Source organism: Amblyomma mixtum, chromosome 2 (genome assembly GCF_055824585.1).
Source record: "Amblyomma mixtum isolate Tamu chromosome 2, ASM5582458v1, whole genome shotgun sequence".
Classification (NCBI taxonomy): Eukaryota; Metazoa; Arthropoda; class Arachnida; order Ixodida; family Ixodidae; genus Amblyomma; species Amblyomma mixtum.
In genome coordinates, this window is record NC_143013.1 from 287,097,200 (window position 1) to 287,122,960 (window position 25,761).

General features: G+C 51.0%; 1 protein-coding gene across 6 annotated transcripts in view; it reads right to left on the minus strand.

Annotated features, from left to right (window-relative positions):
- The window catches only part of Sarm (sterile alpha and armadillo motif), a 158,354-nt gene that overhangs the window by 22,325 nt on the left and 110,268 nt on the right, over positions 1 to 25,761 (minus strand). Inside the window, exon 1 of one of the 6 annotated variants that reach the window (XM_089574312.1) lies at positions 18,259 to 19,356. The exons of 4 other annotated variants lie outside the window; for them this stretch is intronic. In XM_089574312.1, coding sequence (XP_089430438.1) covers positions 18,259 to 18,306 — 48 coding nt within the window. In that variant the 5' untranslated portion in view covers positions 18,307 to 19,356. Of the gene's footprint in view, positions 1 to 895; positions 1,391 to 18,258; positions 19,357 to 25,761 lie in introns of those variants that run through there. One more of the 6 variants, XM_089574311.1, reaches the window with a different exon arrangement.

The following is a 25,761-nucleotide window of genomic DNA, read 5'->3' on the forward strand; positions in this document are numbered from 1 at the left end:
CTGATTACGCCAACTGCAGGGCAAAGGTCTCTCCCATGTCTCCCCAATTAACCCTGTCCTTCGCCACTGTTAAGCACTGTTCCACATGTATTGCACGTCACGCGGGTATGCCGGTTACCAGGTGCCCAGGGTTCAGCCATATTTTACTGAAAAGTAAGCAGCAGAGAGGGTAAGTTCTCCGTAAGTTTTTACAAGCGTCTAACGATTAATTTTTGTCTTTCGTGCGAAATCCGCAAATCCCAGGCAACCGCTCAAAAACTGCGTCCACGCCTAGAAAAACGGCCACTCCACTCCTTAACTGACTTCATCCAAATAAACGAAAAAACTCAACCGCTGGTTTGTTCTCAACAGACACTGGCAGGTCGCCTTCAGAAAGGGAAACCCCGGTCATTCGGTGCAGACGAAGTCGATAAGGTCGCAGTAAGTAGCGCGGTCCCCCATTCACACTACTTCCCCATTGTTGATAGCAAACTCGAGAACAGCGCCGTAACTGTGTTTGGCCATTTCTGAGCCAATCTCATTGATAAACACGTTCACTTCAATTCGCACGAATAGATCAGGCTGCTATTTTTCTTTGTTTTCAATGCACAAGAATAATCAAAAAGAAGTCGTGCTGCAAGATTCGGTGCAACTAGTTCGGACTTCACGTTAGTTCACGATAGGCATTCCATGCGTCATCGACATCTGGCGAGACGCCGGTACAAGACGCTCTGAACGCAATCCAAACGGTCGTTCATTCATTACTTTCGGATTCCGAGCCACAGATCCTACGTTTCCTGCCCTACATGACAAGCGTACAGAACTGTCGTTAATGCGAATAAAAATCTTGATTACAAAATACATGGTGAGCGCAAATGACGCCACGGTCCCATTGAAGCACAGCTTCCTCTCTCACCTGGCAAAAGAAGCTTCGCAGCGTCGGCGGAAGGTCGTCGATCAGAGCGGAAGCCGCATCGGCGCGCACGCGGTACGATGATCGCATCCTGGCGTCCTCCTCAGCTTTCCAGCGTCCAAGCAAAGACGGGATCGCCAGCGCGGCGCGCACTCGTTCAAAACTGAGACGAGCTACGCCTCGCCCCCGAAATCCACTCCGCTACAACACCGCCGACACAGTGCAACCACCGGGCTTCACGGAGCATCAACTAAAACGGCCGCAACGATACAACAGGGTCGTGGTTTCTCCCGGGCCCCCCCTCTCCGCACAGAACGTCGAACGACGCCTACGACGCGACGACGTCGAGGAAACACGTCAACGCAAGCGCAAGGGCACCACACAAACGGCAGCTGCTAGTGCTGCTGCTAGCGCTTACTGTTACTGCCACCACGACCACTGACTGCTCTGGTTGTCGGCACCGGAGGAGAACACACGTGCTTTTTGCCGCCGCCGGTCTTCGCGCGGAGAGGGATCGTCGACCCTCCCCCCACTTTCTTTCACCCCCCTCTCTCTCCTCTCTTTGTCGCGGCGGGAGCAAAGGGGAGGGCAAGGCCGGCGTCGCCCGGAGCCTTTCGCCGGCCGGCACGCACCTGACTCACCTGCCTACCTGCCCGCGACGACGACGGGGGGACGACTCACGCTCCGGCCCGCCCGGAATTCGGAAACGGCCCGCCGATCAACGGCAGAGCGCGAGGGAAGAAAGCGGCCGTCGTTGAGAGGCAGCAGGCGGCAGGTCGTGAGAATGCCTGCCGGCACGCGTCGAGTGGTCGAGCGCGGTTGTTGTGGGCCCCTCTCCCTTCGTTCCTCTGCTGCTTTTTGTCGCGGCGGCGCGTCTTCTGAGAGCGACGTGACAGCCCGCGTGCTTTTCCATCCTTGTCAGCTTGCGCGCCTGCGTGCGCGAGCGATTCGGAGGTAGCACCACCACCTGCTGCCGCTGGGGGGAGGGGGGGGGGGGGGAGGTGGTGGTGCGTCATCGCTGCATAGCTCCGCTGGTATCGCTGGGGGGACAGTGGATAACAGACTGCGATGAGGAGGAGGAGGAGGGGAAGCAGCGCTGAATGAAACTGCGGCGGTCGCTCGCTCGCTGGCTTCCGCAGTTATCAGTGTCGTGTTTAGAGCGTGCGTTTTCTTTTTGCTTTTTTTATTTTTAAAGGCCCGCGCAGCGATGACACAGCGGGACAGTGACGCACGACTCACGCAGGCGCGCGAGTCCGGAAATAACAGATGCGGCCTAGAAATGCCGAAGGGAGACGCAACCGATGCGCCTTTGTTCCAGTGTTCTCCGAGGAACTGCAGCGATTTTAAAGAATGAAGCCTGCGATTGCCAGGTACGGATTGCCTCGAAATATCGTAGGACTCCTCCTTGCGCAAGTTGGGTCGCCCAGAAAGCGGCGATACACTACTTCCAAGGCTACGAACGACAGCCTTGGCTTCAACACGCAGTGACGTGCGTGAGTATAGGAACACGCATGACGCAAACAGGAAAGCTGTCATCTAAACCTGCTTCGAATTACAGTATTCCGCGTAGGAACTAACTAGTGACGCACTGAGATGTCCGAACACTCGCAATAGAAAGTGCTCATCCTAATTAATCGTTGTTTAGTTTCGTTCGGAGCATTTGTGGAACGCAGGTCGATCGTGTATGCTGAAGGCGTTGTAGCCACGGTATTGGGAAACCTAAATTAAGCAACTTGAAAATGTGACTTTCTCTACGAAGACTGCTTTCGTGGCATCGATGCGATGGTATAGGGCTTGTTGAGATCGACGTCAGCGGGTCTCGTTTGGAACCAGCCAGCACACCTGTTTCTACTGTATATTGATGCGAGCAACTTGAGTGTGATTACTTTCGGGCCTGCCGTCATGGGCCACACGGAAAGGACCCAGCTGACAGCTGATTCCAATTACGGAGTTTGCCGGCCGGAGTCCACGACCAAAACGAAGGGGCTAAAGTTTAAGCAAAACCAGACCCCCCCTTTCCGAAGTGTCTGCACGTGTCGAACGCCGCCGCCGCGGGGAGACGGACGTTATGTTCCCCAATTGCTGTGACCGTACCGGGGAACAAAGGGCTTCGTTTGGATCCTTTGCGTGCCAAGCACCGCGACGAGCTGGTGGGCATCATTCGAACACCTCCAAGGACGAGGGACTACTTTCCGGCCTCGAGCGGCGGGTGTCATTTGACGAACAACAGATGTCGGTGACCCGCGGGAACCTTTGGCTGGCCGGAAACCACCACCTACCGCAGTCGACGCCTCGACGGCAACCTTCTTTCCCTCGGATTCAACATGTGACAGGGGCGTGACCCTAAGTAAGTGCGGTGTTGTGTTTGTGCGCACAAGTCAAAGCTCTAGGCCTCTCCCACTCCGGCGTGGGCGTCCTCAACCTAGGGACTTTAGGGAACGAGAAGGATATAAAAGTCTACAACGAATGCGGCAGAAGAGTCTCACTTCACTCTCACTTCTGATCACCATGATGTAAAAATGTAAATAAACCCCCTCGTAATCTTCCTCCCACCACCCAACTCTTTGACTCGACGGCACTCTTGTCCTGGTGGTGGTGGGAACGGTGTCGAAGCTTGACCACGGTTCCGTGAAGTAGCGGGCAGCAGCAGCAGCCAGCTAGCAACGACTACGAACCCCCATCTATACAACAGGCTCCAACGCTCATAGTTTTTTTTTTTTTTTAGTGGAAGGCTGAGAAATTAAAGCTTGTAATATAGGAAAACCGCTGTCCACCGAAGCACGCCTGTGGACCTAAAATGCTGTAAGGGGTATATGCATTCACGCAACGACGCAATACATTATGTAGTAAATGAGTTTAATGGACAAGACCTACTACTACGCCTTATCAACAAAAAGGTGCTTGTCTTGATTAAAAGAAAAAGCATCCAGCCTGACACGAGCAGGAACCAGAACAAAACCGTATCAAGAAGACAGACACAGGCTACTACAGTGGAACTTCGTTATAACGAAGTTCAAGGGGCCCGGCGATGACTTCGTTGTAGGCGTAGCTTCGTTATAGCCCGTGTTGATCGAGCTTCCAAGGGGAATCGTCATTATTCCGTTATAAACAGTTTCGTTATAACGAAGTTCGGCTGTACATATAAGCGAAGCAGGGCGAACCCCGTAAGCTCGCTCTCCGTCCTTCGTTTCTCTCTAGACAGCAACACAGGCGCACACAAGAAACGTAATCGCGTCTGGAGACTCAACAAAAAAGAAGGTCCCTAAGTGCGGGTTAACAACTGCGCGCCGACAGAAGCCCTTTTATCACTGCACTCTGAAACGCGACGTTATGCAGTAAGCCGACAACCACGCCGAGTGAGGCCGAGCGAAAGCGCTTACACACGCGTTGGCGGGGGCCGCGCAGTGAAAGAAGAAAAGAGACGAGAGAGAAAGCAGGCCATTTCGCGCACAGCGATCGCATTGTACCACACGCACCACGGGACGGAGGAGGCGCCAATGCGGCCCCGACTGACGCCTACGCAGGCCGCCTTAAAAGAGCGGGGATTTCCGTCGCCGTGCAGGTCCCACTGACCCATATTCCGAGCCGGCACGCGCCATCCATCAGTGAGGGAGCGCGGGAGGACTCTGCATGGTTTTCTACAACGCCCGCGCGTACATCTACCCTGACCGCCGTCTACGCTGTACGGGAACCCGCAGCAGCACAATGCACCACGCGATCGGCATAAAGTGCTTAACTGCTGCCGTTAAAGAGCAAAGACTGTGAGGAATGCCTGCACTGTGGACCGTGACTGGTAAGAGCAGCTTCAGAGGGACTCAAAGGGACCAGGCGAGGGCTGCACCGTAAGTGACGTCATAGAAGGATTGGAACAAATAAACACCAGGCATTCGAGGTCGGGTAGGGTAAGTCTACGCAAAAGTTACTGAAATCGAAAGCTGCGAATGGAAAATTAACCGAAAGTTGGGACGCAATTAAGAAATACGTCGCAATGTATTCCTTATTCATCGTTTAAAGTGTCCTTCACTACTTTGCCGTTAGTTGGAAAGGAAAAAACGCTAGCTGCTTGCTGAAAACTAGTGCTGCTTAGTGCAAGAGCAGTTAAAGATGGTGCTGATGCAACTACGGTGTTTCTGTGCTCTCTTGAGCCGATCCTATATCAAATGACTATATTCTCTCTCAACACGCCACATTCACCGCGTTCATTCACGTGACTGGATGCAGCAACGCATCGCCAGTGAACAAAAGACGAGCGAGAACTTGGCACTCCAGTTTGTACTGCACGATATGTAGTATGGTACAGGATTTGTGGCGCATGATGTATCAAGTAATCTCACAAACAAACTACCGGCCTAGGCGGTTACACATCTATATCTGCAAGACAGAAATGAGGGAAAGCAAATCCCAATGTTTTTCTGTTCTTTTTAATTAACAAGAGAACACAGATGGATGGTGCAATTCAAGCAAAATACTCGTGGGTATTAGATAAACGACATCTGTTTATGGTTGGCACACCCGAAACCAACAGAAAAACCAGAACACGCGGAGAGGTCCGAGTTCCGTCGGACGAAGGGGGTTGTGAGGAACGTTGGTGTATGTGAAAGAATAGAGGTACAGTGTCTAGAAGTACTGTAGTGAGGGAAAGGCAAGGACTTGAGGTCCAGTGTGTGTCAGTGTGCGCGAGCGGAGTGACGAAAACTGTGCGCATTGTGCGTATATTAAACTGCGATATATCTTAACCAAATTTGATAGTGCGTCATTCAATCTATATGTAGTCTTCTAAATTAGAAAAAGCTAACACATGAATCCAGCTATTCGCGCGTCGCGATGTGCAGCCTGTTTCCAAATTTCTGACACCGGAAGGCGGCGTGAAAAGGCGTCGCGTTAATTAAGCATATAATTTCGTATTCTGATCAAGTTGCTCAGAAATCAGTCTTCACAGTGAGAGAGAGAGAAAAAAAAGAAGAAAAAAGACTAAGGAACGACTAAGGAGCTTTCAAGATATTGACTGCTAGTTTTTCCTCAATACAAGCCATAAAGAACATGCGACTGTAGTCAGATGTCTAAAGTCTAAATGGCTGCTTCAAGACGCAACGAATACCTTCCAAACCCAGGCGTCCGCGGCTCCAACGAGACGATACCGCTGCCGAAGAAAAGTCCCCAAAGTCCTCAGCCGAACGAACAGCGCTTCCATCTCCCACGGTATATCCAACAGGCGCCCGGTCGGAGGGCATCGGACAGGTCACTCTCCGTTAGAGCACAGCGCACCCGAGAAGGAGTGAAGACTGCAGATGCTATACGGGACGGTCACCGGACCACACCTGCTCGGAGGGGCGATCAATGTTCTACTGGGCGACGGACTCGGCCAGTCACCGCAGACCATACTGACACCGGACACGTCTCGGCCGACAAGAACGTCTCAAGCAAGAGTGCCGCCAACGTGCACTGCCCCAAGCCGTCGCAGCGGGCAAGGGGGCAGGCATCAGCTTCGGCCGGCCGTCCAACCCGGTGCGGGAGAGAGGTGGCAGCGGTTGCGAGAAAGATGAGGGGGGGCAGGGGCATGCAGACACGCGGACCCGGACATCGGGATGGTATTTCCTTGCCTCACCCAGTTCACCTTCTCTTTTTGCCTCGTAATTGATGGCGGCCCAGGAACGGAAGGCGCCTTCGTCCGGTGTGGCTCGCTGCAGGTATGTACTATAGCGTCACGGAGCCGCCGCGCTTTTGTGTCCGGGCTTGCTCTGCGCGGCTACGCATATCGGAAGCTTCCCCCTTCCCCTTTCCTTCCCCCCAATCGGCCACCCTGTTCTGCGTGCCCCGCTCCATAAGGGGTCAAAGTAGCCGGGGCTACTACTACACCTACTACGGAAGCCGTGCTGCGCTCACACGACTGACCGCCGCCACCGGCGATCCGCAAACGCGCAGCCGGTCTTTCTCGGAGAGGAGGATGGAGGGAAGGAAAGCACCGGATGGAAGCTTCACTAGCCACCCACCGACAGCAGCACACACATAACAGTGCGGTGTCTTAAGTACAAGCACGAGCTCCTATTTGCACTCACGTAACCGAGTTAGCTAGTCCCTCACTGGCCCAGTGTAGTGGGAAGACGAAAATGCACTGTAACGAGCAGGTCGATGGGCAGCACTTTGACCGCCAAAGAGGTAACTGGGTACGCAAGAAGCCCAGTTTGTCAGTACGTGTAATTTTTTTTAGCGGGTGCTCAAAGGCGGTTCCTAATGGGGTGAAAGGGGCGGGGGTGAGCGGACGCCCTCCACCGCTGTCCGCGTCGCCGCGCGTTGAGTCACCGCGGCGGCGGTGCCTTTTCATCAGTGCGCGCGTTCTCTTCCGCGCCTGGCGCGCGAGTCTCGCTCCTCCGCGGGATGCGGGAGCAGCAGTTCCCGCCGCACACGAGGCGGCGGCGACCGCTGGGCGGGCTTCCTCCGCCGGCGCCGCCGGCAATGATTCAGCGGCAAAGGGCGGAAGGACAAACAGTTTGAGAAGCAGCGCGTCTTGTCGGCGCGTGATTGATGCTCCCTTTGGCGCCCTCCTTATCAGGGAAAAGGCAAACGGAAAGCGCAGAGAACAAAGTGAATAAATAGCGCTCCTCCGCCGCTACATGCCCGAACACCGCCTCCGCGGCACCGGCGGAGGTCTCAATGAATGAACTGTCGCTGCGGCGCACGAACGGCCGTACTCTCCGAGGATTTCCCGCTAAACACTTGCGGGAAAATACGGTGTGTGTGGTATGTGCGTGCGTGCAATTTTTTTTGTTTTCTTTTATACGAGGAAGGCGTAAATTTTGAAGCGCAGTGTGTAAGCCGTTGAGCGCTGTGTAGGGTCTCGTTACAAGCAGTGTTTTGCGTTAACCATCCAGAGCAAAGCATCCGCTTGTGTTTTAATAAACTCTGTCGCGGGTGTTTTTTTGCTTGTCTAGTTCTGACCGCGTTGCGTCCAGCCTTAGCGCTGAGCCTACAAACTCAAATTTGAATGCATAAAATCCGAAATCGTGAACTGCAAAACCTACATAAGAGCCGAGAAGTTCTGACGCCGGACTAACGACGACAACGTACAGATAGCACCGCTACATGAATCTGGGCTGCAACGAATTGCCATTCACTGCTCGTCACTACAGCCTGTCGTTCTTTGTCCTAACAAGCGTTAACGAGAAGCAGTTACTATCTCTAATAGCAGGCACTTTTCGTCAGCACTTTTCTCTTTGCTTTTTTTTTTGTTAGATATAGATTGGTCCCGCACTGGTTGACATGACCAACGCCAGATTGCAATTTTTCCGTCTTTCATATGTCCTATCCACTTCATGTTCCACAAATTCGCCTTTGTGCGACAAGCCAACGCTCGCACAACGCTTGGTAAACCAGTTTCCTTTCTGGAATTCCTCCGTAATTTAACATGCACTTCTTTTCCCCGATAATCTATCACCTTTCTCAAGTACATCCCGCTTTCGAGTGGTGCTCTGTTCTGAATCATCGCCCTTCCGTGTGCGTCAAGAGCTTGAAAGCCATCGCTGCGGCATGCATGGATACGGACAACACGCCTATTCAGATATTGTCTCGAGTGTTTTCTTCTAAGAAGTCGACCGTCATTTCTGCTGTTTGTTTCCTTCTTTTTTTCTTTTGGGCCATGGATATAATGCACTCGCCACCAAGTGCGAAGAAGGAATGTACGATAAGGCAGAGAATGCTGTATCGACGACTGCTGCGTAGTACACATTTCCGCACTTGAAGTGGAAACAAGTGTACCAAACAATCTCGGTTGCACATATTTTCTGCTTTGTATTTGCGCATTGGGAGGCACCCTAAACAAACAAAGAAAATACAGCCTCCTCTCCCCAACCAATCATTCGGAAATAAATTGAAAGGTTGTGTTCGTTCACATAAGGGGCTTGCGTTAACATGTTTTGTTCGTGTTGGTGGCGGTAACATGTGGTAACATGTCGAGTATGCATTGCTATTCCTGCTTGTCAGTGAAACTGCTTTTGAAAAACTGCTCCTGGCTTCATTGCAACACACTTCTGCATATTTTCGTAGCAATTATTCTGTCAGAAAGAAATTAGTAAATTAGTATGGATTCATGTTGTTTTTCTTTTGTTTTCTGTCAATTAAGAAACATATCGTTTCCTTGCTTCTGTGATGCTGTCAAGTGTACAAGGGGGCCCGCGGCATTGTTAGGCTGTCGATTGTGACAACTTTTACTGCTGGCTTCCCGCGTTATATATTTAATGGCGCCAAATAAAGCATTATTATTATTATAAACAGGACCAAGAAACAACTCTTGCGAACTACTGAAATCAAAACTGTCCGTGCAGAGTCACACATTAATTTTGTTAATTTGGGCGCATTTGCAGCAGATAAGTTTTGTCAGCCACACCGGGGTGTCAGCCACTTCACGTAGACTGAGCGACACCCGTTAACCTCAGTCGAACCGCACTTGTTACCTCGCCTTTCGCACACTGTTACCGCCATGCGCACGGACGGTATCATCATGCGTACTCACGATACCTGTGCATTTCTGAGCAAACGCCTATATTATTGGAAGCAGAAGCAGCCTACGATCACAAAGTCTCGACAGAAAGGAAATACCGCGGCGCGATCCGGCGCGACTTGAAAGGAATTCCCCTAACACGCGCAATGTCGGAGGGCGAGAGCCTCCTACCGCGCGCGCGTTTATCGCCCGAGACCACCGCAAACACTGCTCTTGAGACTGCATTGAAAGTGCCGCGTATTCGCTTATCGCCGCGCGGTCGCCGGCACGTAGAGTAAACCACCGAGCACGAGCCTTCGAGAGAAAGAACGTATAAGGAAAACAAGTCGACGACGAACTAATAACAAAACGAGTGGCACTCGTTTCAAGAACGCGCGTGCATGCCGTTCGAACCTCCTCCTTTCTTCGCCGCCGCCTTCTCTCCCCCTCTCCCCTCCATCTACCGCGTCCCCGCAGCCGCTACACTGTTCTGTCCTTCGTAGTAAGCGCGCTCCGAGATCACAATCGCCACACATTCCGCACTTTTCCGGTCGACCGGCTTCTGGGTGGTTTCGAAACGCTCGCGTTCGGCGGCCGTGGATGAAGACAACGAAGTCCCGCCGATGGGAACGTGGTGATCTCTTTCCCCTTTGGCCTCAGAAGACACCTCCTAACTCCCCCCCACTTTGCTTTCCTCCTCCACTTTCCTCCTCTTCCCTCGTACCACCTTGCGGCCAAATATGTGACCGCGCTGCCGCCGCTAGGTTGAGTCACCCAAACAAGCAGCGACACGTCAGCTTCAGCCCCCCCCAAACCCCCTTTTGTTTGTCTTCATCTCCTTTCCATCTCTCCGTGCCTGTCCGCGGCATCACCTCTTCCATGCTCGAGCGAACATGTCGCTCGTCCGTCTGTCCGCGACGTCCTTTTGTGTCGTTCTAAGAACGCGAAACTGGGCCAGCTAGAAGCGTGTTGCGCTGCTCCGTGAATTCGCTAGCACGTAACGCTGTAGAGAGACACAAAGAGAAAAAAACAGAAGAGCCAGACACAGGTGTGGCGAAATCGCTATAGGCGTCTGTCACACACGACGAGCGTCAGATCCGAGGAATGCTCGGAAGCTGCCAAGGAAGGAATTCTGGCCAGGAAACAGAGACGATTGCAATGACAGAACGCCGCGCTGGATGTGCCTCACTTGACAGCGCGCTACGATTCCTTCTCCTTCTCCTCCTCCCCCCTCCTCCCCTCTGTCCCGCCAGCTCTCACCTGAGACAAGCGCAGATAAAACGGGCATGCAGCGAGCATGTCCAGTTGTGCCGAGCAACGAGCGAAAGTAAGTGCGCGCGCCTGGGATATGCTATACCTGCTTGGTGTGGGGACGTACTACAGTAGTACATGCACAGTCGGGGATAAAAGTCTGTGAACCACGCGTTCCTCAAACGAAGCCGGCAGCTCTGTTATTAGCCAGCAGCTGGAGACCTCACTTGTAGAGGCGAAAGTCAAAATTTTGTGCTTTTATCTCCAACAGTGTGGTCTCCAGCCGCCGGCTAATAACAGTGCTATAGGCTTCTTTTGAGGAACATGTGGTCCATAAACTTTTGTCCCCGACTGTACTACATAAACCTAAAAAAAGAACAGTTAGTCTCGGCTCAATAACCAAAGTCATGTTTACTTCTACACCGATCTTGAACAGACCTCAAATGAGAGGTCTAAGAGAGAGGTTTGTGAGAGAGAACAAAGTGTACGCTTTTACTCATGCATGCGCAGTAATCGATGAACGCTATTTAAGATCTCCCTTCAGTATTACTTCGACCTGTACAAATAGATTTAGCTCAGCTGAAGATGCACCTGTACTTTTCTATTTCCTATTTTCACTTCCACCATCGCCTCCTCGGCGCGGTTCAGGTTCCCACTCAGATTGATGCAGTCAACAAATAACCTCCTCATAACATAACCTTTTCTCATAACCTCCGCTTCCTCCTTACTTTAAATCTGTGCAGGTACAAGCGCGGCGCCGCGACACGTTTGCGCTACGACACTGCACCAGCAGACCAACCGGTGTCAGATTCCCGGTCCGCGCTGTAACCATCTCAAGAGCCCAGAAAAAGTGGGCTCCGGTTTTAGGACGCAGGATTTAAGCGGCCAAGTGGAGTAAAAATTACAACTTCGCTTCTTCGTGGTGTGTGAGAAAACAAACTTCACGTTGTGTCGTCAGTGCCTTTGCTGAATTCGCCCTTTCGTAAAAACAAAAAGGCCCTTTAAACTCAAGTGCTAGGGCGTGGAGAGGCTTTTGCGAGTGATTCAAACAACACACTAGGCACACATCCCCCCCCCCCCCCCCCCCGCACACACAGACACTGTTGCTAATTCACGAGACACGATGCGTCAGGTACTGTGACATGTTGGCGAAGGGTCCTGTCTTCGGCTCAAATCCACCAGTGTTTGCTTTGTAAACAGTCGAAGTCACTCTAAAATAACCGCCGAGTTTAGCGCCGGACGACTAACGCTGTACCTGCGCACTGCGACTTCCTTACTGGCGTGACGCGGGCGCCGTGACACTGTAACGGTGGCGGGAAAAGCTATAGGCGAGCGCACAGCAGCTGTCAAGGCAAGAGTGAGTGACAAACAGGTAGCGCTAAGTGCGGTTCAGCCAACAACTCAGCCCGAAACGAGAGGCAACGGGAAAACACTTCGCCTGCTAAGAGCGGCCGACAAGCTAACCTGTCAGTGCGGACACTTCACTCAGCGCCAGCCATTCGCAGCTTGCTTTTCCTCTGCATGAGTCTGTCATAGTTCTTCTGTGCGGGAATTTGTTGAGGCTTTCGCTTGCCTACCCTGCTTGGCGAAAACAGCGGACATCTAAAAGCGTTTCGCTTGGAATGAAGTTCGCGGTCCGGGCTGTCGGCAGTGTGGACATTCGTAACACACAAAAGCTTCTCCCGCCTAAACTTCTAAACTAAGCATCTAAACTTCTAAACTAAGCATCTAAACTTCTAAACCAAGCATCTAAACTTCTAACTAAGCACCTAAACTTCTAAACTAAGCATCTAAACTTCTAAACTAAGCATCTAAACTTCTCCCGCCAGACCTGATACTGTGCTGTGCTCTATATAGACCACCCCGAGTCGACCCTCGTCAGGTGACGGCCTCCCACTTTGATTGCGCTAATCAGGTGCCAATCATAGGGGCATAAAACCTTGATATTCATAATAAGGCGCAATAACGACGCGAAGGCTGCACGTAAAATAAAAAAGAAGAAATCTAACGCATGAAATTCGTCGGAGAAGAGCGCATAGCGGCAGCTGTGCTGCATCCGAACGCCCCTCCCCCCGAAACCCTCCTCCGTCTCACATGGATGCTTCACTAACAGTATGTGAACGTGGCAGCCTTCGGTTAGAGCATGGAACTAGGGAGTTTTAGCATATAGTATACGGCTGCCTACAGCTGTACACCATAGGCAGTATGTATGGCAAAACACTAGGCTAACGCCTTAACTTCGGGGAAATATTTCTGCATAGCTATCGCTAAAAATTTAAAAAAAGGAACATCTACTGCTCCGACAAACGGTAACGACGTTGAGAAGGAACTCAGAGCACCTTCCACGCTACGTTGCCTCATGCAGGCTCCTATTTTGAGCCTCGCCAAGCAAAAAAGCGTATCGCAATCTTAACAGAAACGATCCCAAGAGAAACATGAACTGGAAGTAAGGACGCGTCCCTTTCCAACAAACCAACTCCCTCAACCCTCCTCTTTTCCGTATATCAACACTGCAGCAGCAAGGTTGCATGCGACGCTGATTCAGCGACCGCGTTGACGACTGTGGTGACGCAACGCGTCTAGTGATTTGCGAGTGACGACGATTAACGGCGCGAGGTGGCTTTCCCTGCCTGCGGCCGCCACGCGTGTATGGAGGAAGGCCATTAGGCAGGCATCCAAGTATACCCTTACGGCAAGTACGAGGTACAGCCGCAGTCAGCGTCCCATGATCTACCGCTCCCTGGCGGACAAAGATAGACCGAGAGAGGGACACACGTGTTCGAGGAACAACGCAAGTTCCCCGCTACCGCGGACACGTGCACTGCGTTTTTTGATGCTGCGCTTCATTGCGTGCTCACGCGGCTACGGTTCCGACTCACGCAACTTCTTGAACCACGGTGACGTCATAAGTGGAATGGCACGTGCATTATTCGGAAATTTTGATCGCGCTGTCTCTCTGTTGCTATGTCCCAGGTGACCTTTTTGAGAGAAAAAAAAAACATTCTCAGGGTTCTGCGCGCGTAGCTGGAGAAGCTGGGAAATCATGCGGAGAAGCTGCATTTCAGTGCTTCCAGTGTTGTAGAAACAACCGGCAAATAGAGTATCAGTACTCTTTACTGTGCAACAGTGGTCATGCATGTAGTTATGTGCAAAAATTATGACAAATTCCGTAATCGGAGCTTATGCATGCCAAGCAGCTGGAAACACATTCCTCTCCACGTTTTCAGGCACTCGAAGAAAAAGAACAAAACAGCGAACCGCTTGCAGCGAACACTGTACTGTCCAACTCAAATGCCACTTAACACTTAAAGGTGCACTGAAGAGGAATCTGAACTCGTCTTTTTGCCGCGGGAACTCGATCTACACGTTCCTAGCATTCTTAGAAACTGCGACTTATTGCCCTGTGTGGCCGATTTCTCTAATTAAATCGAATTAACGCCCGACTCCCGCCTTTTTTTTTTTTTAATTCTCCCTCGTACGGTGGGCGGAGTCGACCAACTCGGGGAGTGCCTTTCAGCCAGCTCCGTGGAGGCTTTGCTTTCGCTTCATTTTGTTTTTTAGGCTTCCGCGAATAAATAGTTTCATTTGCAGATAATATAACCGCAAAATAAGCCCGCAGAAATAAAAATACGCGCGGACTATTTGCTTCTACGGACTACTACGTATTACTCCGCCGATGGCAGAGCGGCAAGCCGCCACGGGACTGGGTGAAAGGCACTCCCCGCGGTGGTCGACTCCGCCAAACGTACGAGGGAGAATTAAAAAAAAAAAAAAGAAGGCGGGAGCCGGGCTCTAATTCGATTTCATTAGGGAAATCGGCCACACAGGGCAATAAAAAATGAATTGCCTTTTGTCCCGTCACCTCTGACAAATCGATGTCAAAATAAACTTCACTTCACTTCACTTCACTTCAATAAATCGCAGTTTCTAAGAATGCTCGGAACGTGTAGATTGAGTTCCCGCGGCAAAAAGACGAGTTCAGATTCCTTTTCAGTGCAACTTTAACTTTCAAGCAACATTCCTGTTAAGCCTGATCGGAATAAGAACGCATCTTTAGATCAACTGTGAACGGCGATTCAGTAACTTAGCGTAAGCATTAAATTGCAACAGTTCTTTCTTAAGGTGCGATAACATGCGATCTTAAAGTAGTTTCGCACTAACAGTATACAACGTACGCGAGCTATGCGCTATAGGAGAAGGCCAAATTTACAGAAACCGGGGAAACACGCTGATCACTTCGCAACTGCGTTGTCGCCACGGCAACACCAGCGCTATCCTCATTTTCGTTATCACTTCTCCCGGTTGCTCAACCGGAACACATACTCTTTTACTTTTGCTTTTCTAGCAACACGCAAATGGTTGATAGTACGCCGTAGGATGAGGCAGCTTTTCGCGGTATACTTGTTACTATGCGCATATGCGACGGAAAGCGCAGCTGGGAGGCTTCCGTCGCGGTGTTGCTTTATATAAAGTAAAAAATAGCCACGCAGTATTCCTTTGATCCGCTTCTGTTTCTATATTTAGGCACACGTGTGTGCAACGGTTCTTAGAAGTACTACTTCAGCGCCGCTCGGGGCAGTCGTAACAGAAAAGCTGCCCCGCGTAGTCCGCGTAGTATACGTGCATTTAGTACGTATTGACTGCATCTACTGCTCCTGCAGAAATTCATGTTCACGCAAAACATAAGTATCCTTAGCTCATATTAAAGAGGAATTGAATACAACACTATCCAAATATTTCGTTCTTATCAAAAATCGAGTCTTTGACTCTTTCTGGCTATGTGTTGACATTTGGTAGGCAGAAAAAGGCGTTCATTGCTGAGAAAAGTGGATTTACACATTTTAACATTCCCCCCCCCCCCCCCCTATCCGCCCCACGATTCAAACCCATGGCAATGAATGTGCATTTGTTCAATTTTCACTTCGGTAATAGCCTGCAAAGGCTGAGAGTATCAACAAATGAATGAATGAATGAATGAATGAATGAATGAATGAATGAATGAATGAATGAATGAATGAATGAATGAATGAATGAATGAAGACCGAAAGGGACTCCGTGATCACAGGGGTTGAATGCTGGCACAGCCTATAGCATCAGTGGTCCTCGAAAAACTATCCTGACGTCACCGAAGTTTGCTAATAAAAACGGCCAGTGGTGGCGATACCTGTATTTAATTTTTCTGGTCTTTTTTTTAGCTTATCCGTTTCCAGTTAAACTATCCTCCGCGCCACTAGAACGCGGCAGCCTTTATTTGCAGGCCAACTTCAGCTTGTCTATCTGTGTCCGTTTAAAGGTTACAACGGAGCGTATAGAACAGAGGAGGGATTAAGTGAATGACCGCCTTTACTCATCCGAAGTGAAACAGCCTGCAGCGTGCTACAGAATCATTGATGAAGCCCTTGCGACCTTCCTTACACCAGTGTGTTGCTTCTTGCAGGAGAGGAGACGAGGGAAGGAGGACAGAGGTAAAGTCAGCCCTGTATTTGAGGATTAAACACTTTCTTTTTTTAGTTCATTGTTACTTGTCGCTTTATTGCAGTGGTTTAAATTGCACTGAAGGAGCAGGGCTGTAGCGACATTGTGAACAAAGGAAAGGTAGCAAAAAAAAAAATAAAACAAGGAATCAATGCAAACATCCCCATTTACGACAGACTCGCAATTTGAAAATTAGTCGATCATGACAACGCATTTAGCAGGAAACCTGCATTAGCGCATTGCGGTTCTTTACTCTGCAGGATACGTCTGACTTGATCATTTTCCTCCTTTCCAACTCTGTGCCACGGAACTCTATGCCCCGACCACTATACTGCAGGTGCATCAGGAATCAAGGTTTGAGATATGAATGGTGAAGACGTATAAATCTGTGCCGCTTTGCGAAGGGCGTAGTTCTATGGCCGAAAAAAAAAAAAAAAAAAAAAACAGGCTCCGCATCGAAACAGATTCGCTCTCTCTTTTCTTTTTTTCTTGCCTGTGCATGTACACTGTATAGCTTCGCTATGCCCCTCGCTGAGAGCCTTTTCCCACTACGTATTGCAGACGACTGTAGGCGCGCGTGCAGATTGGGGCAAGCGAACGAAAACTGGCACCAACCGGATCGAAGTGGACAGCACCGGGACACTGCGCTTGCGGCGAGATATAAACGCCCCCTCGCAAGGTAAAAGCGTGTGCGACACGGGTCAGGGCGAACACCCGCCCGCCCCAGGAAGTCCATCCCTCTCAAGCGAGACGGCCCGGTGTGTTTCGCGCGATCACTTCTTCCCTTTCCGTTTCGTGGTTGCACGGTGCGCGCAGTGCGTCGAAATGGCGCGAACAGTGTCGGGTTGATGTAAACGGCGCGAGCGCTGTTGCTTTGTCACCCTAGCGTGAACAAACAAAAGCGGTGCGCGACCTCGTCGTATAGTGTCGACACAGAGGCAAACCTCCTCCCCCATCCCTCTCTTCGGACCGTATCTCCGCAGTCTCGAACATCAGTTCCTCGTTTTCTATCTATAGTGCACGTGCAGGTTGCGAAAAAGACAGCGCGTGTTGCTCGACATGCATAAATATATGCAGGAAAGTGCGGCTTAACAGAAACGGAAGATCGCAGCGGTGGCCGAATGGCTTGACCATCCGCCTCGTATACGGGAAGCTCGGGGTTCGATCTCCAGAGCGTACCTCCGGGAAACCAACAGCTGCACACGGTACAAGAGTTCCCCTGGCCCAGTGCTCGGTTTTTCTTGGGACCATGTTCTTTATGGTCCCGCTTTAAGTGCAGACCAAAAACACCGCGTGACATGGCATGGCATGGCGCTATTTGGCAAAAGATGCCCTTGCGCCGATAAAATTCATCATCACCAACGAATAGAGGAAGACTACCGTTTGCTGAATGGAGGATGTGAAGTTCTCACGAAAGTGATGACGGGTGAGGAGTTGATGAGGAGCAACGCGAAACATGACAACCTTTTAGAGTTTGCGTTACGCATCAAGCATTTTATCGCCTGTGACTGTTTTCGGTGTGCCGGTGTTAGAACCTGCAGTTAAGCGCCCAGTGCAAAAAGTTGAAGTCCCAGATCTCACTGGAAATAATGGCAACGTACAGTACAAATAAACCGTATACTACTGCTACTACTACTACTACTAATTAGAAGCGCATAAAGCACCCACCGACTGTGTTACGTGATTTTTTTTAGTCTTTTAACATTTTACTTTTTGGGTAAAACGCAAAGTATAGTTCCTTTCAGCGAGCGTAATTCGTGCCTCCAGTGCCAAATTAAATGCTGTTCTTTTTGTATGATAGCAATAAACCTCTCCCTTTCACAGCGCAGATGTAAACGTCTCCGCCGAAGGCGGTTCTATTCCACAAAAAGTATCTGCGCAGTAGACTTCGTAGCGACGCATAAGAAAACCAACAACAGAGAAAGGCAAGTTAATGGTTGGTTTACGGTGTTTAACGTACCGACTCGAGCTATGAGGGACGCCGTAGTGTGGGTGGCTCTGGATAATTTAGACCCCCTGGGGCTCTCTAACCCGCACTGACATCGCACAGTGCACGGGTCTCAAGCATCTTTCGGGTCAGCAGCCGAGCACCACAACTTCTAAGCCACCGCGGCGGTAAAGGAAAGTTGAAATTTTAGAAAACGGACAAGGATCAGTATCCACTCACCATCCACTTGTTGCTGAAGCGCCGGCTTGGGCTCAGCACGAACACCATCTTGCCCCTGGCTGGACGGCTTGCGCACTGCACTCGCGATAATTCTTTCCCGAAGAGTTAAAAGAAACCGGAAGCGTCCACTGTCACCGCGACAGTCAGCACCTCTCCCGGCCGAATAGCACTTCCGCTAAAACTTCCGTGCCAACAAGGTGCACGCCGGAAGGACGCTCAGCGCGGCAGACAGTCAACGAACTGCACCAAAGCGGCTTGGCTCTCCTGCGTTAGTCGCGTTGCCGACCGCCGCTTGCTGCAATGCAGCGGAGAATGAGTTGCACACGAAGACGGGCACGAAGACGGAAACAATGCAAGCAAACACGCTCGTCCAAAATCCAAGCCGGCGCACTTCAATTTACACCGGAGATTAAAAAACAATGCACGAAAGAAAGGCTAGAATGCGTCACGAAACCTTTAGACAGGTTAAAAGAGAACGATCACGTGCGCGGCCAGACCGGGCGGTAGCAACCGAAGTCACGTGGTGTCACTGGAACAAGAAGGCACCGGACACCACAAAGGGTCACTCGATCCGACGCTGTAGCTGCACAAAAGCGCTGACGACAGCGACGCTGGTCCCCGCGGGCGACGTAAGAAGAGGCGACCGACGAACAACGGCCTCTTTCCTCATCGAAGAGGCGACAGCAATTGCGAAGAAAACACGCCGAACGAATCAAGTCAGTCGGGATCCTGCACTGCCCGGAGCACACGCTGTTCGCGAGCGGTGGTCGCCACTGACGCTCTCTCTGCTGGGATGCCCGGGATCGCCGGGAAGCGAGTGCGCGCCGAGGAAGATGATGAAGAGGAGGAGATGGCGAAGGTTCCAGCTGGCGCGGAAGCCGAGCGACGGCGCACATGGAAGGCGGCGCGGCGTCTGCACCTGACGAGCGAGGCTGCGGTTCTGCCGCCGACCCGGCTGACGACTACTGCTCCGCGCGTGACGCGTGCAAGCGGGCGAACGGCGGCAACGGACGTCGCTAGCGCCGGCGGCGGAAAGTGTCGGCGTTGCTTTAAAAGGCCGCCCAGACGGCCGACGCGGCGCCGCGGCCCTTGGCAGCTGCATGGCTTTTTGCGCGAAGTAACGGCGCAGCCACCCAAGGGCCACCCCTCTCCTCCTCTCGCGCCGTTCGTTCACTTTCTCGTGACGGTCGCCCGTCTTCCTGGCGCTTGCTTTCAGCGCGTTCACGCTCGGAAGCGCAGGGCACTGCAGTGTCTGTACTATACCTCGGCGGCCGGTGTATCGATGCTGTCGATCGCGAAGTTTCGACGGGCGAGGGTGAATTCCACGAAAGCTGGTGCCAAGGCGATGCAAATTATAGTCGCATGCACATCGAGCGCGACACGCTGAACTCGTTAACGCACGTGATGGATACGAAATGCGTAGGCAGCGGATGTTGTGGCATTCCAGAGCGCAGTAATCGACAAGCGTTTTAATAAAGACGCTTCATCAGTTAATCAAGGTCAGTAAGACCATGCCCCTATATATCGTTCTGTGTCAGACTTCCTGTAAGTTGTAACAACTGCACGACGCCAAACGTGGTTAATTCCCGAGCACTGGTTAGCGAAGATAGGCAAGGCAGGTTTCCATCAAAAGTTTCGCGGCTGCCGGCACTTGGCACGGGAGCTTGCGCTCAGCTGCGCATATAACTACTGAGCCTCCGCGTTGGGTGCATGCAAGTATTGATCACAGTTAGCATGATGCACTGAGCATTTACTATACGCCCGTTCTTCGCGGCCTCGTCAATACGCGAAACCAGGCGCTCCCGCGTTGAGGCTAAATGTGGCTTACGGTTTATGGCTGTCCCAAAGCGACTCAGGCTATGGGGACGCCGTAGTGAAGGGCTCCGGAAATTTCGACCACCTGACCTGGGGTTCTTTAACGTGCACTGACATCGCACAATACACGGGCCTCTATAATTTCGCCTCCATGGAAATTCGACCACCGCAACCGGGTTCGAGCCCGCGTCTTTCGGGTCAGCAGCCCAGTGCCATAACCACTGAGCCACCGCGGCGGCCCGAGGCTAAATGTGATCAAGACAGTACTTCAAGCTCTGGGCGAAGCGTTTATAAGACAGTAGGCGGTGCAAGAGCATCCACGCTCCTCAGTGCAAGCACGCCTATGTTAGGCGGCAGGTGACAGACAAAACAGACAGTTCAGTGTCCCGCCGACTGTGATGCGTCACGCGGGCCTTCAGGACAGCGACCTTGGTCCTCAGCGTCGGCGGCGACTCCGGAGAAGGCGCCGGGGAGAAATGACGCAACCTTATCTCGGCGCCGCGCGTGTTGAGACAGGGCCGTCGGCGAGGTTCACCGCTGCGCACGCCGGTGACGCAAGCGCCTCTTTATCGCAGGCCCTATAGCATCTCCGCGCGAAAGAGACCTACCGCGTGAACCACGCTCACAGCCCTATTCGCGCCGATCTACAGAGGGCTCTTGGGAGTCGGTACTCAATGCGCAAGTCAGGACACGGCTGGACTTGGCTCGTCCCTGTCGAAAGCTTGCGAGTTCAGCCAGCAGGGGACGCGTTGGAGGAGTAATAGCAATGCATTGAAAGAATGCACGACTGCGAAGAGAAGTCTGACAGAACATCGCTTCATGACATAAGAAAAGTGATGCATCATGGAGCCATGGCACTGAAGTCGCGGCGACAACCGTGCCACAGCTATTTTCAATTGCAAGGTTTGGAGACGACCTCTGCAGAGAGGCAGGTGGTTTTGCAGTCGCGGTGACTGAAAAGAAGCTTGCATAAAAGTAGAAATTTCGACTAGTAGTTTTCTTCAAAAATTATTTTGCAGTCACATCCAGCAATTCTGGACAAAAGAAGTTTTCAACGAGAAAGAGTTTATGGACGCAAATTTTTTCGTGTATTGTAAGATTTCACTGTAACAGTTAATAAACCCGCATATCTCCCATGAGCAAGCTTGCATTTTTTCGCTATTAACGTTTTTGCAGTCGTCAAAAACGTTAATCATTGATTTTCTATGGAAGTCTTGACTGCTCGATTCAAGCGATGGAAAAACTTCAAAAGAAAGATTTTGCTAAACATCGGGAGAATGGACCATTACCTTCAATATTTTCACAACAATATTTTACAACATTCCAATTATTCAAAATATTTGTCCAATACTGCTGGACATGTACCGGCGAGGTACTGCCCACAGGACGTTGCTTGTTATCAGGCCCCACAGCCTATGTACGGCAAGCAGGCGTGGGCTTGATTGCGTCAACCAGGACGCGCCAGCCGACCAACTGTCGCCTATATAGCTCTTAGGTGCCGCACCCACGGACGCAGGCCGCAAACGAAGTACCCAGCCCCTTCACACGGATGTCCGTAAGTAGCCCACGACCTGAGGGCACTCGCGTGCCTCATGAATCACGAAATAGGAAGTCACAAAAACGCCCATGCAGCCCCGAATGCTAGGAAGTTACCCGCCGCTTCGGTTTCAAACCATTCATTTGCTTTCGGAGCTGAGGGTCGGCCACTGAGGACGCATGCAATGGTTACAATTTGCTAAAAGTTATGGCATTTGAGGTTATTAACGGCTGTCGTTAACGGAGGTTATCAATTTTAGGTTATTAACGCAGTCAGGGAGTGCCATGCCCGGATCACACTTGTGATGAGAAGTCTGACGTGTGCAGGCGAAAGGTCTCAATGCGGCAAGCTTGCGAGGAAAAATGTCAAAATGCGCATACAACGCGGCAGTGGAAAAAAAAAAAAAAAGGTCGTCCGTCGTTTCGGTGAAGAAGTCAGAGGGTGACAAATGCCTCTTTTTCCCGGGAAGCATCATTTGTGTGTTGAGACTCGGAAATGTTTAAAGAAAATTCAATTGCCTGCGCTAGCGTTTATGGCTGCATGATTTCATAATCTCCGTTCAGCTTGTGGCGGGCTGTTGACCGCTGCGCTGATAACATTCGGCGGCAACGTGGACAGGCATCGCGAATATAGCGGTGACCGTTTGCATGTGCACAAGAATAAACATACATACTTTGTATAGTCTGGTTTGGTTTATAGGAGTTTAACGTCCCAAAGCGACCCAGGCTATGAGGGACGCCGTAGTGGAGGGCTCCGGAAATTTCGACCACCTGGGGTTCTTTAACGTGCACTGACATCGCACAGTACACGGGCCTCTAGAATTTCTCCTCCAAAGAAATTCTAGCCGCCGCGGCCGGGATCGAACCCGCGTCTTTCGGGTCAGCAGCCGAGCGCCGTAACCACTGAGCCACCGCGGCGGCCTTTGTATAGTCGGATAAAACTCAAGAACGACGCGACTTTTACCCGTCAAAAGACCCCCTCTCAGCCAATGGAGTCAGCCGATTCTCATATCCCTCCTTACCTTAGGGCGCAGTTCGGGTGTCCACCGATACATGCGAGACAGTTACTGCGCCGTTTCCTTTCCTCAAAAACCAATTCCTTTAACTGGAAGGTTGACTGACACTGTGACATAAGGTAGTGTTCTATATCTGCATATATGTGTGGGCAGTGTGAGCACTGAGTTGGGGAAGTGTACCGGTACAAATAAAGTATGGCTGGTGCATGAAGGAGATTAAACTGCATTCGGCGAAGAATGCGAGCTTCACGTATCTATACGGATGGATGCGGCGGTGGTTCTTGAAAAGGGATATAGGCGTAATCGTGTTCAGAGTGCGCCAGCGAGCGAACACGTATTTTCTGACCCCTAAAACTATTCTCACAAACACCACAGAATTCGGCGCTCGTCGTGTCTTTCTCGTGACTTTCTGAATCCTGATCTCTATACGCGCTAAAGTATTGCTCGTCTCGCATGAAGGAGCGGCCTGATACGCAGAGGATGAGTCTGGAGAACAGATGGAGTAGGTCAAACTAGACGAGCACTCGCATGTCCCGTCTCCCATTGCACAACGGCGATAATGATGAGCCACAGCGTCGTTCCCGATGACATCTGTGCCGTTTTTTTTTTTTCCTTGCATTCCGGTTGTTGCTGTGCAGCCCCCTGATGTCTCCGCGGCCGAGGCGGCGGCGGTGAGGAACAACGCGATGGCCCCGTAATACGATAGGCGGCGGCTAGAGTCGCGAATCGGCGCCGAAACAGCACACCCGGTCGGCCGTGAAGAAAAAGCGCGGGCGCATTCCCACTCCCATGGTAACAGGAGGCTTATGCATGCGCATGGACGTGCCTTCTATACATGGACGTCTCACTGAAAGGCGCAGTAACTGTCTCACTTCTCGCTGGACACCTCAACTGCGCCGTGAGAGAAGCCAGGAAGGAAGGAGTGAGAGATGAAAGAGAGAAAAGGACACTTTAATGGCGTAGAGTCACTGGCTCTATTGTGGAGGGTTCCGTGCACTGACATCGCACAGTTTATGAGCGCCTTGCATTTCGCTTCCAACTCGCTGATATGACCGGGCATGCATGAGATATCAGCAGTGGTAGAGTCACTGGACTGGATAAATTTAGACGTGGGCCAGTGGACTCGCTGGTTTTCCTCCGTTGATTTGGCGCGGTTCAGGTGTCCGCCCAGTGCGCGAAAGTTACAGATCTTTTCTTCATAATCTCCTGAATTTTTTTTTGCAAGCAACAACAATTCATCAATTGCACCATGTTTAATGCATTTGATCTAACTCCTAACTCTAGTAAGAAGGACAAAAAGATGCCCAGGCTTAGCTTGGTTAAGCCAAGAATGCGTTGCATATTGCGCGGTCTTTTTGCGCGAGGTATTGCTTGGCGGCAGTCGATTTTCTCAGCAGCTTTTCCTCCGTGACGTATGGATGGATGGATGGATGGATGGATAGGAGCGCCCCCTTTGAAACGGGGTGGTGGCAACCGCCACCATGCTCACCTCTTTTTTTACTTTTTCTTCTTTTTTTCTTTTCTTCTCTTTTTTTTCTTTTTTCCTTTTTTTAAATTTTGGGCCCAACTTTTCCTCCGGCTGTCGTGACGTCACGTCACGTGGTTTGGTGGCTGCCCGGCCGCGCCCAAGGGTTGAACTGAGTGATTGCAATATGCTACACATAAAAGTAACGTGACGCTGGCAAATAACAACGTCCATTTGCTTGTGCATTTCTGTCTAAAGATTGTTTAGAGCTCCAGGAAAGCGATGGAACGCTGCACGGCACTTCGAGTGTTCCGGTCACATGCGAAGTGTTCCGAAAACTTCCGAAAAACACTGAGCCTTCATCACCTTCTTCTTTTTTTTTCCCCCTTGACATTATATGCATTTGTGCCCCTTGCAATTGTCCGCTTTCTATATGTCGTCGTTGTTCTGCTGTCTTTGTTTCTTTTTTAGATTCACATCTTTCAATGTTATTCAGCGATGTTTTGTAATTTTCTTGCTTCCCACGTTATTTTTTTCTTCTTCCCCCCCCCCCCTCCCCCCACCCTTAAAACTTTCCCCAATGCCTGACATCGTTATAAACTTGCTCCTTCGTACAGCTGCTTTGTATATTCCCTAACTCTCATGCTGTTATCCTGACCTTCTACCTCTAAGTGATCGTAAATGGGAGGAACTTTCCCTGGCCTTCCTGTATAATCAAACCTTATTATGAGAGTGAATATATGGACATCTGAAGTGAAATGTCAAGGACAGCTACCATTATGCTTTTCTACCTCTCGTTTTCTTGTTTTCTTTTCTATTTTTTTTCTTTTGCGGCTCATTTTTCCCGCTTCATCCTTTCTCTATTCCTATGCCTAATGGTATTTCCCTTTCTTCCCTCATCCCTCTGCCAATCGCATTTATGCCCTCATTTCCTCCGCTACCCCCGGAGTAGCTCGCTATGGCACGTATATCACATCAGGGTGACATCGAATACGAAGCATGCAGAGGAGCCACTACGTCGGAAGATGCCTTTCCAGAGGACAAAAAGACAGAGCGGGAGCTCGAGGAGGACCGCTGAAAGGGAAAATAGAGCACGAACAACAACGAGGGAGAAGGAAGGCTAAGGAGGAAAGCAAGAGGGTGAAAGTGAGAGAGCGAGATTAAACGAGAAAAGCCTCGGACAGTCGGCCGGACGGGCGACCAGAAGGCACCATCGACCGGCCTGTCGACCCCCGGACTGGCGCCACTCAACATCTGCCTCGGATGCGCCACAGAGAGGATGGTGATGGGGCGCACGACGCGCAGGGATTTCCAGAGGACGTCCTCCTCAGTATATGAGGACTGAAAAGTGGTCTAGCGTTCTTTTTTTTTTTTTCAAAGTTGGCTTTTTCCTTGTCTGATATTAAAGGGAATTGCCTCCGTTTATTCTGAAGCTTTCTCCGATCATATATTACATAAAAAGTTCGCAAGTGCTGATATTTGTTTTGCATTTCCATGAAGACGAGGCGCCATTCCTCCTGTTTTCTTCAGCTTTAGGAGAGTAACGAAGTACTGTAGAGTGCTTAGTAATATAAGCACGCGCTTGCATTTGTACTTTCACACGATTTGTGCTGCGCGATTTCAATGCACATCGCAAGATCCCCAGGTGGTCGAAGTTATTCCGGCGCCCTC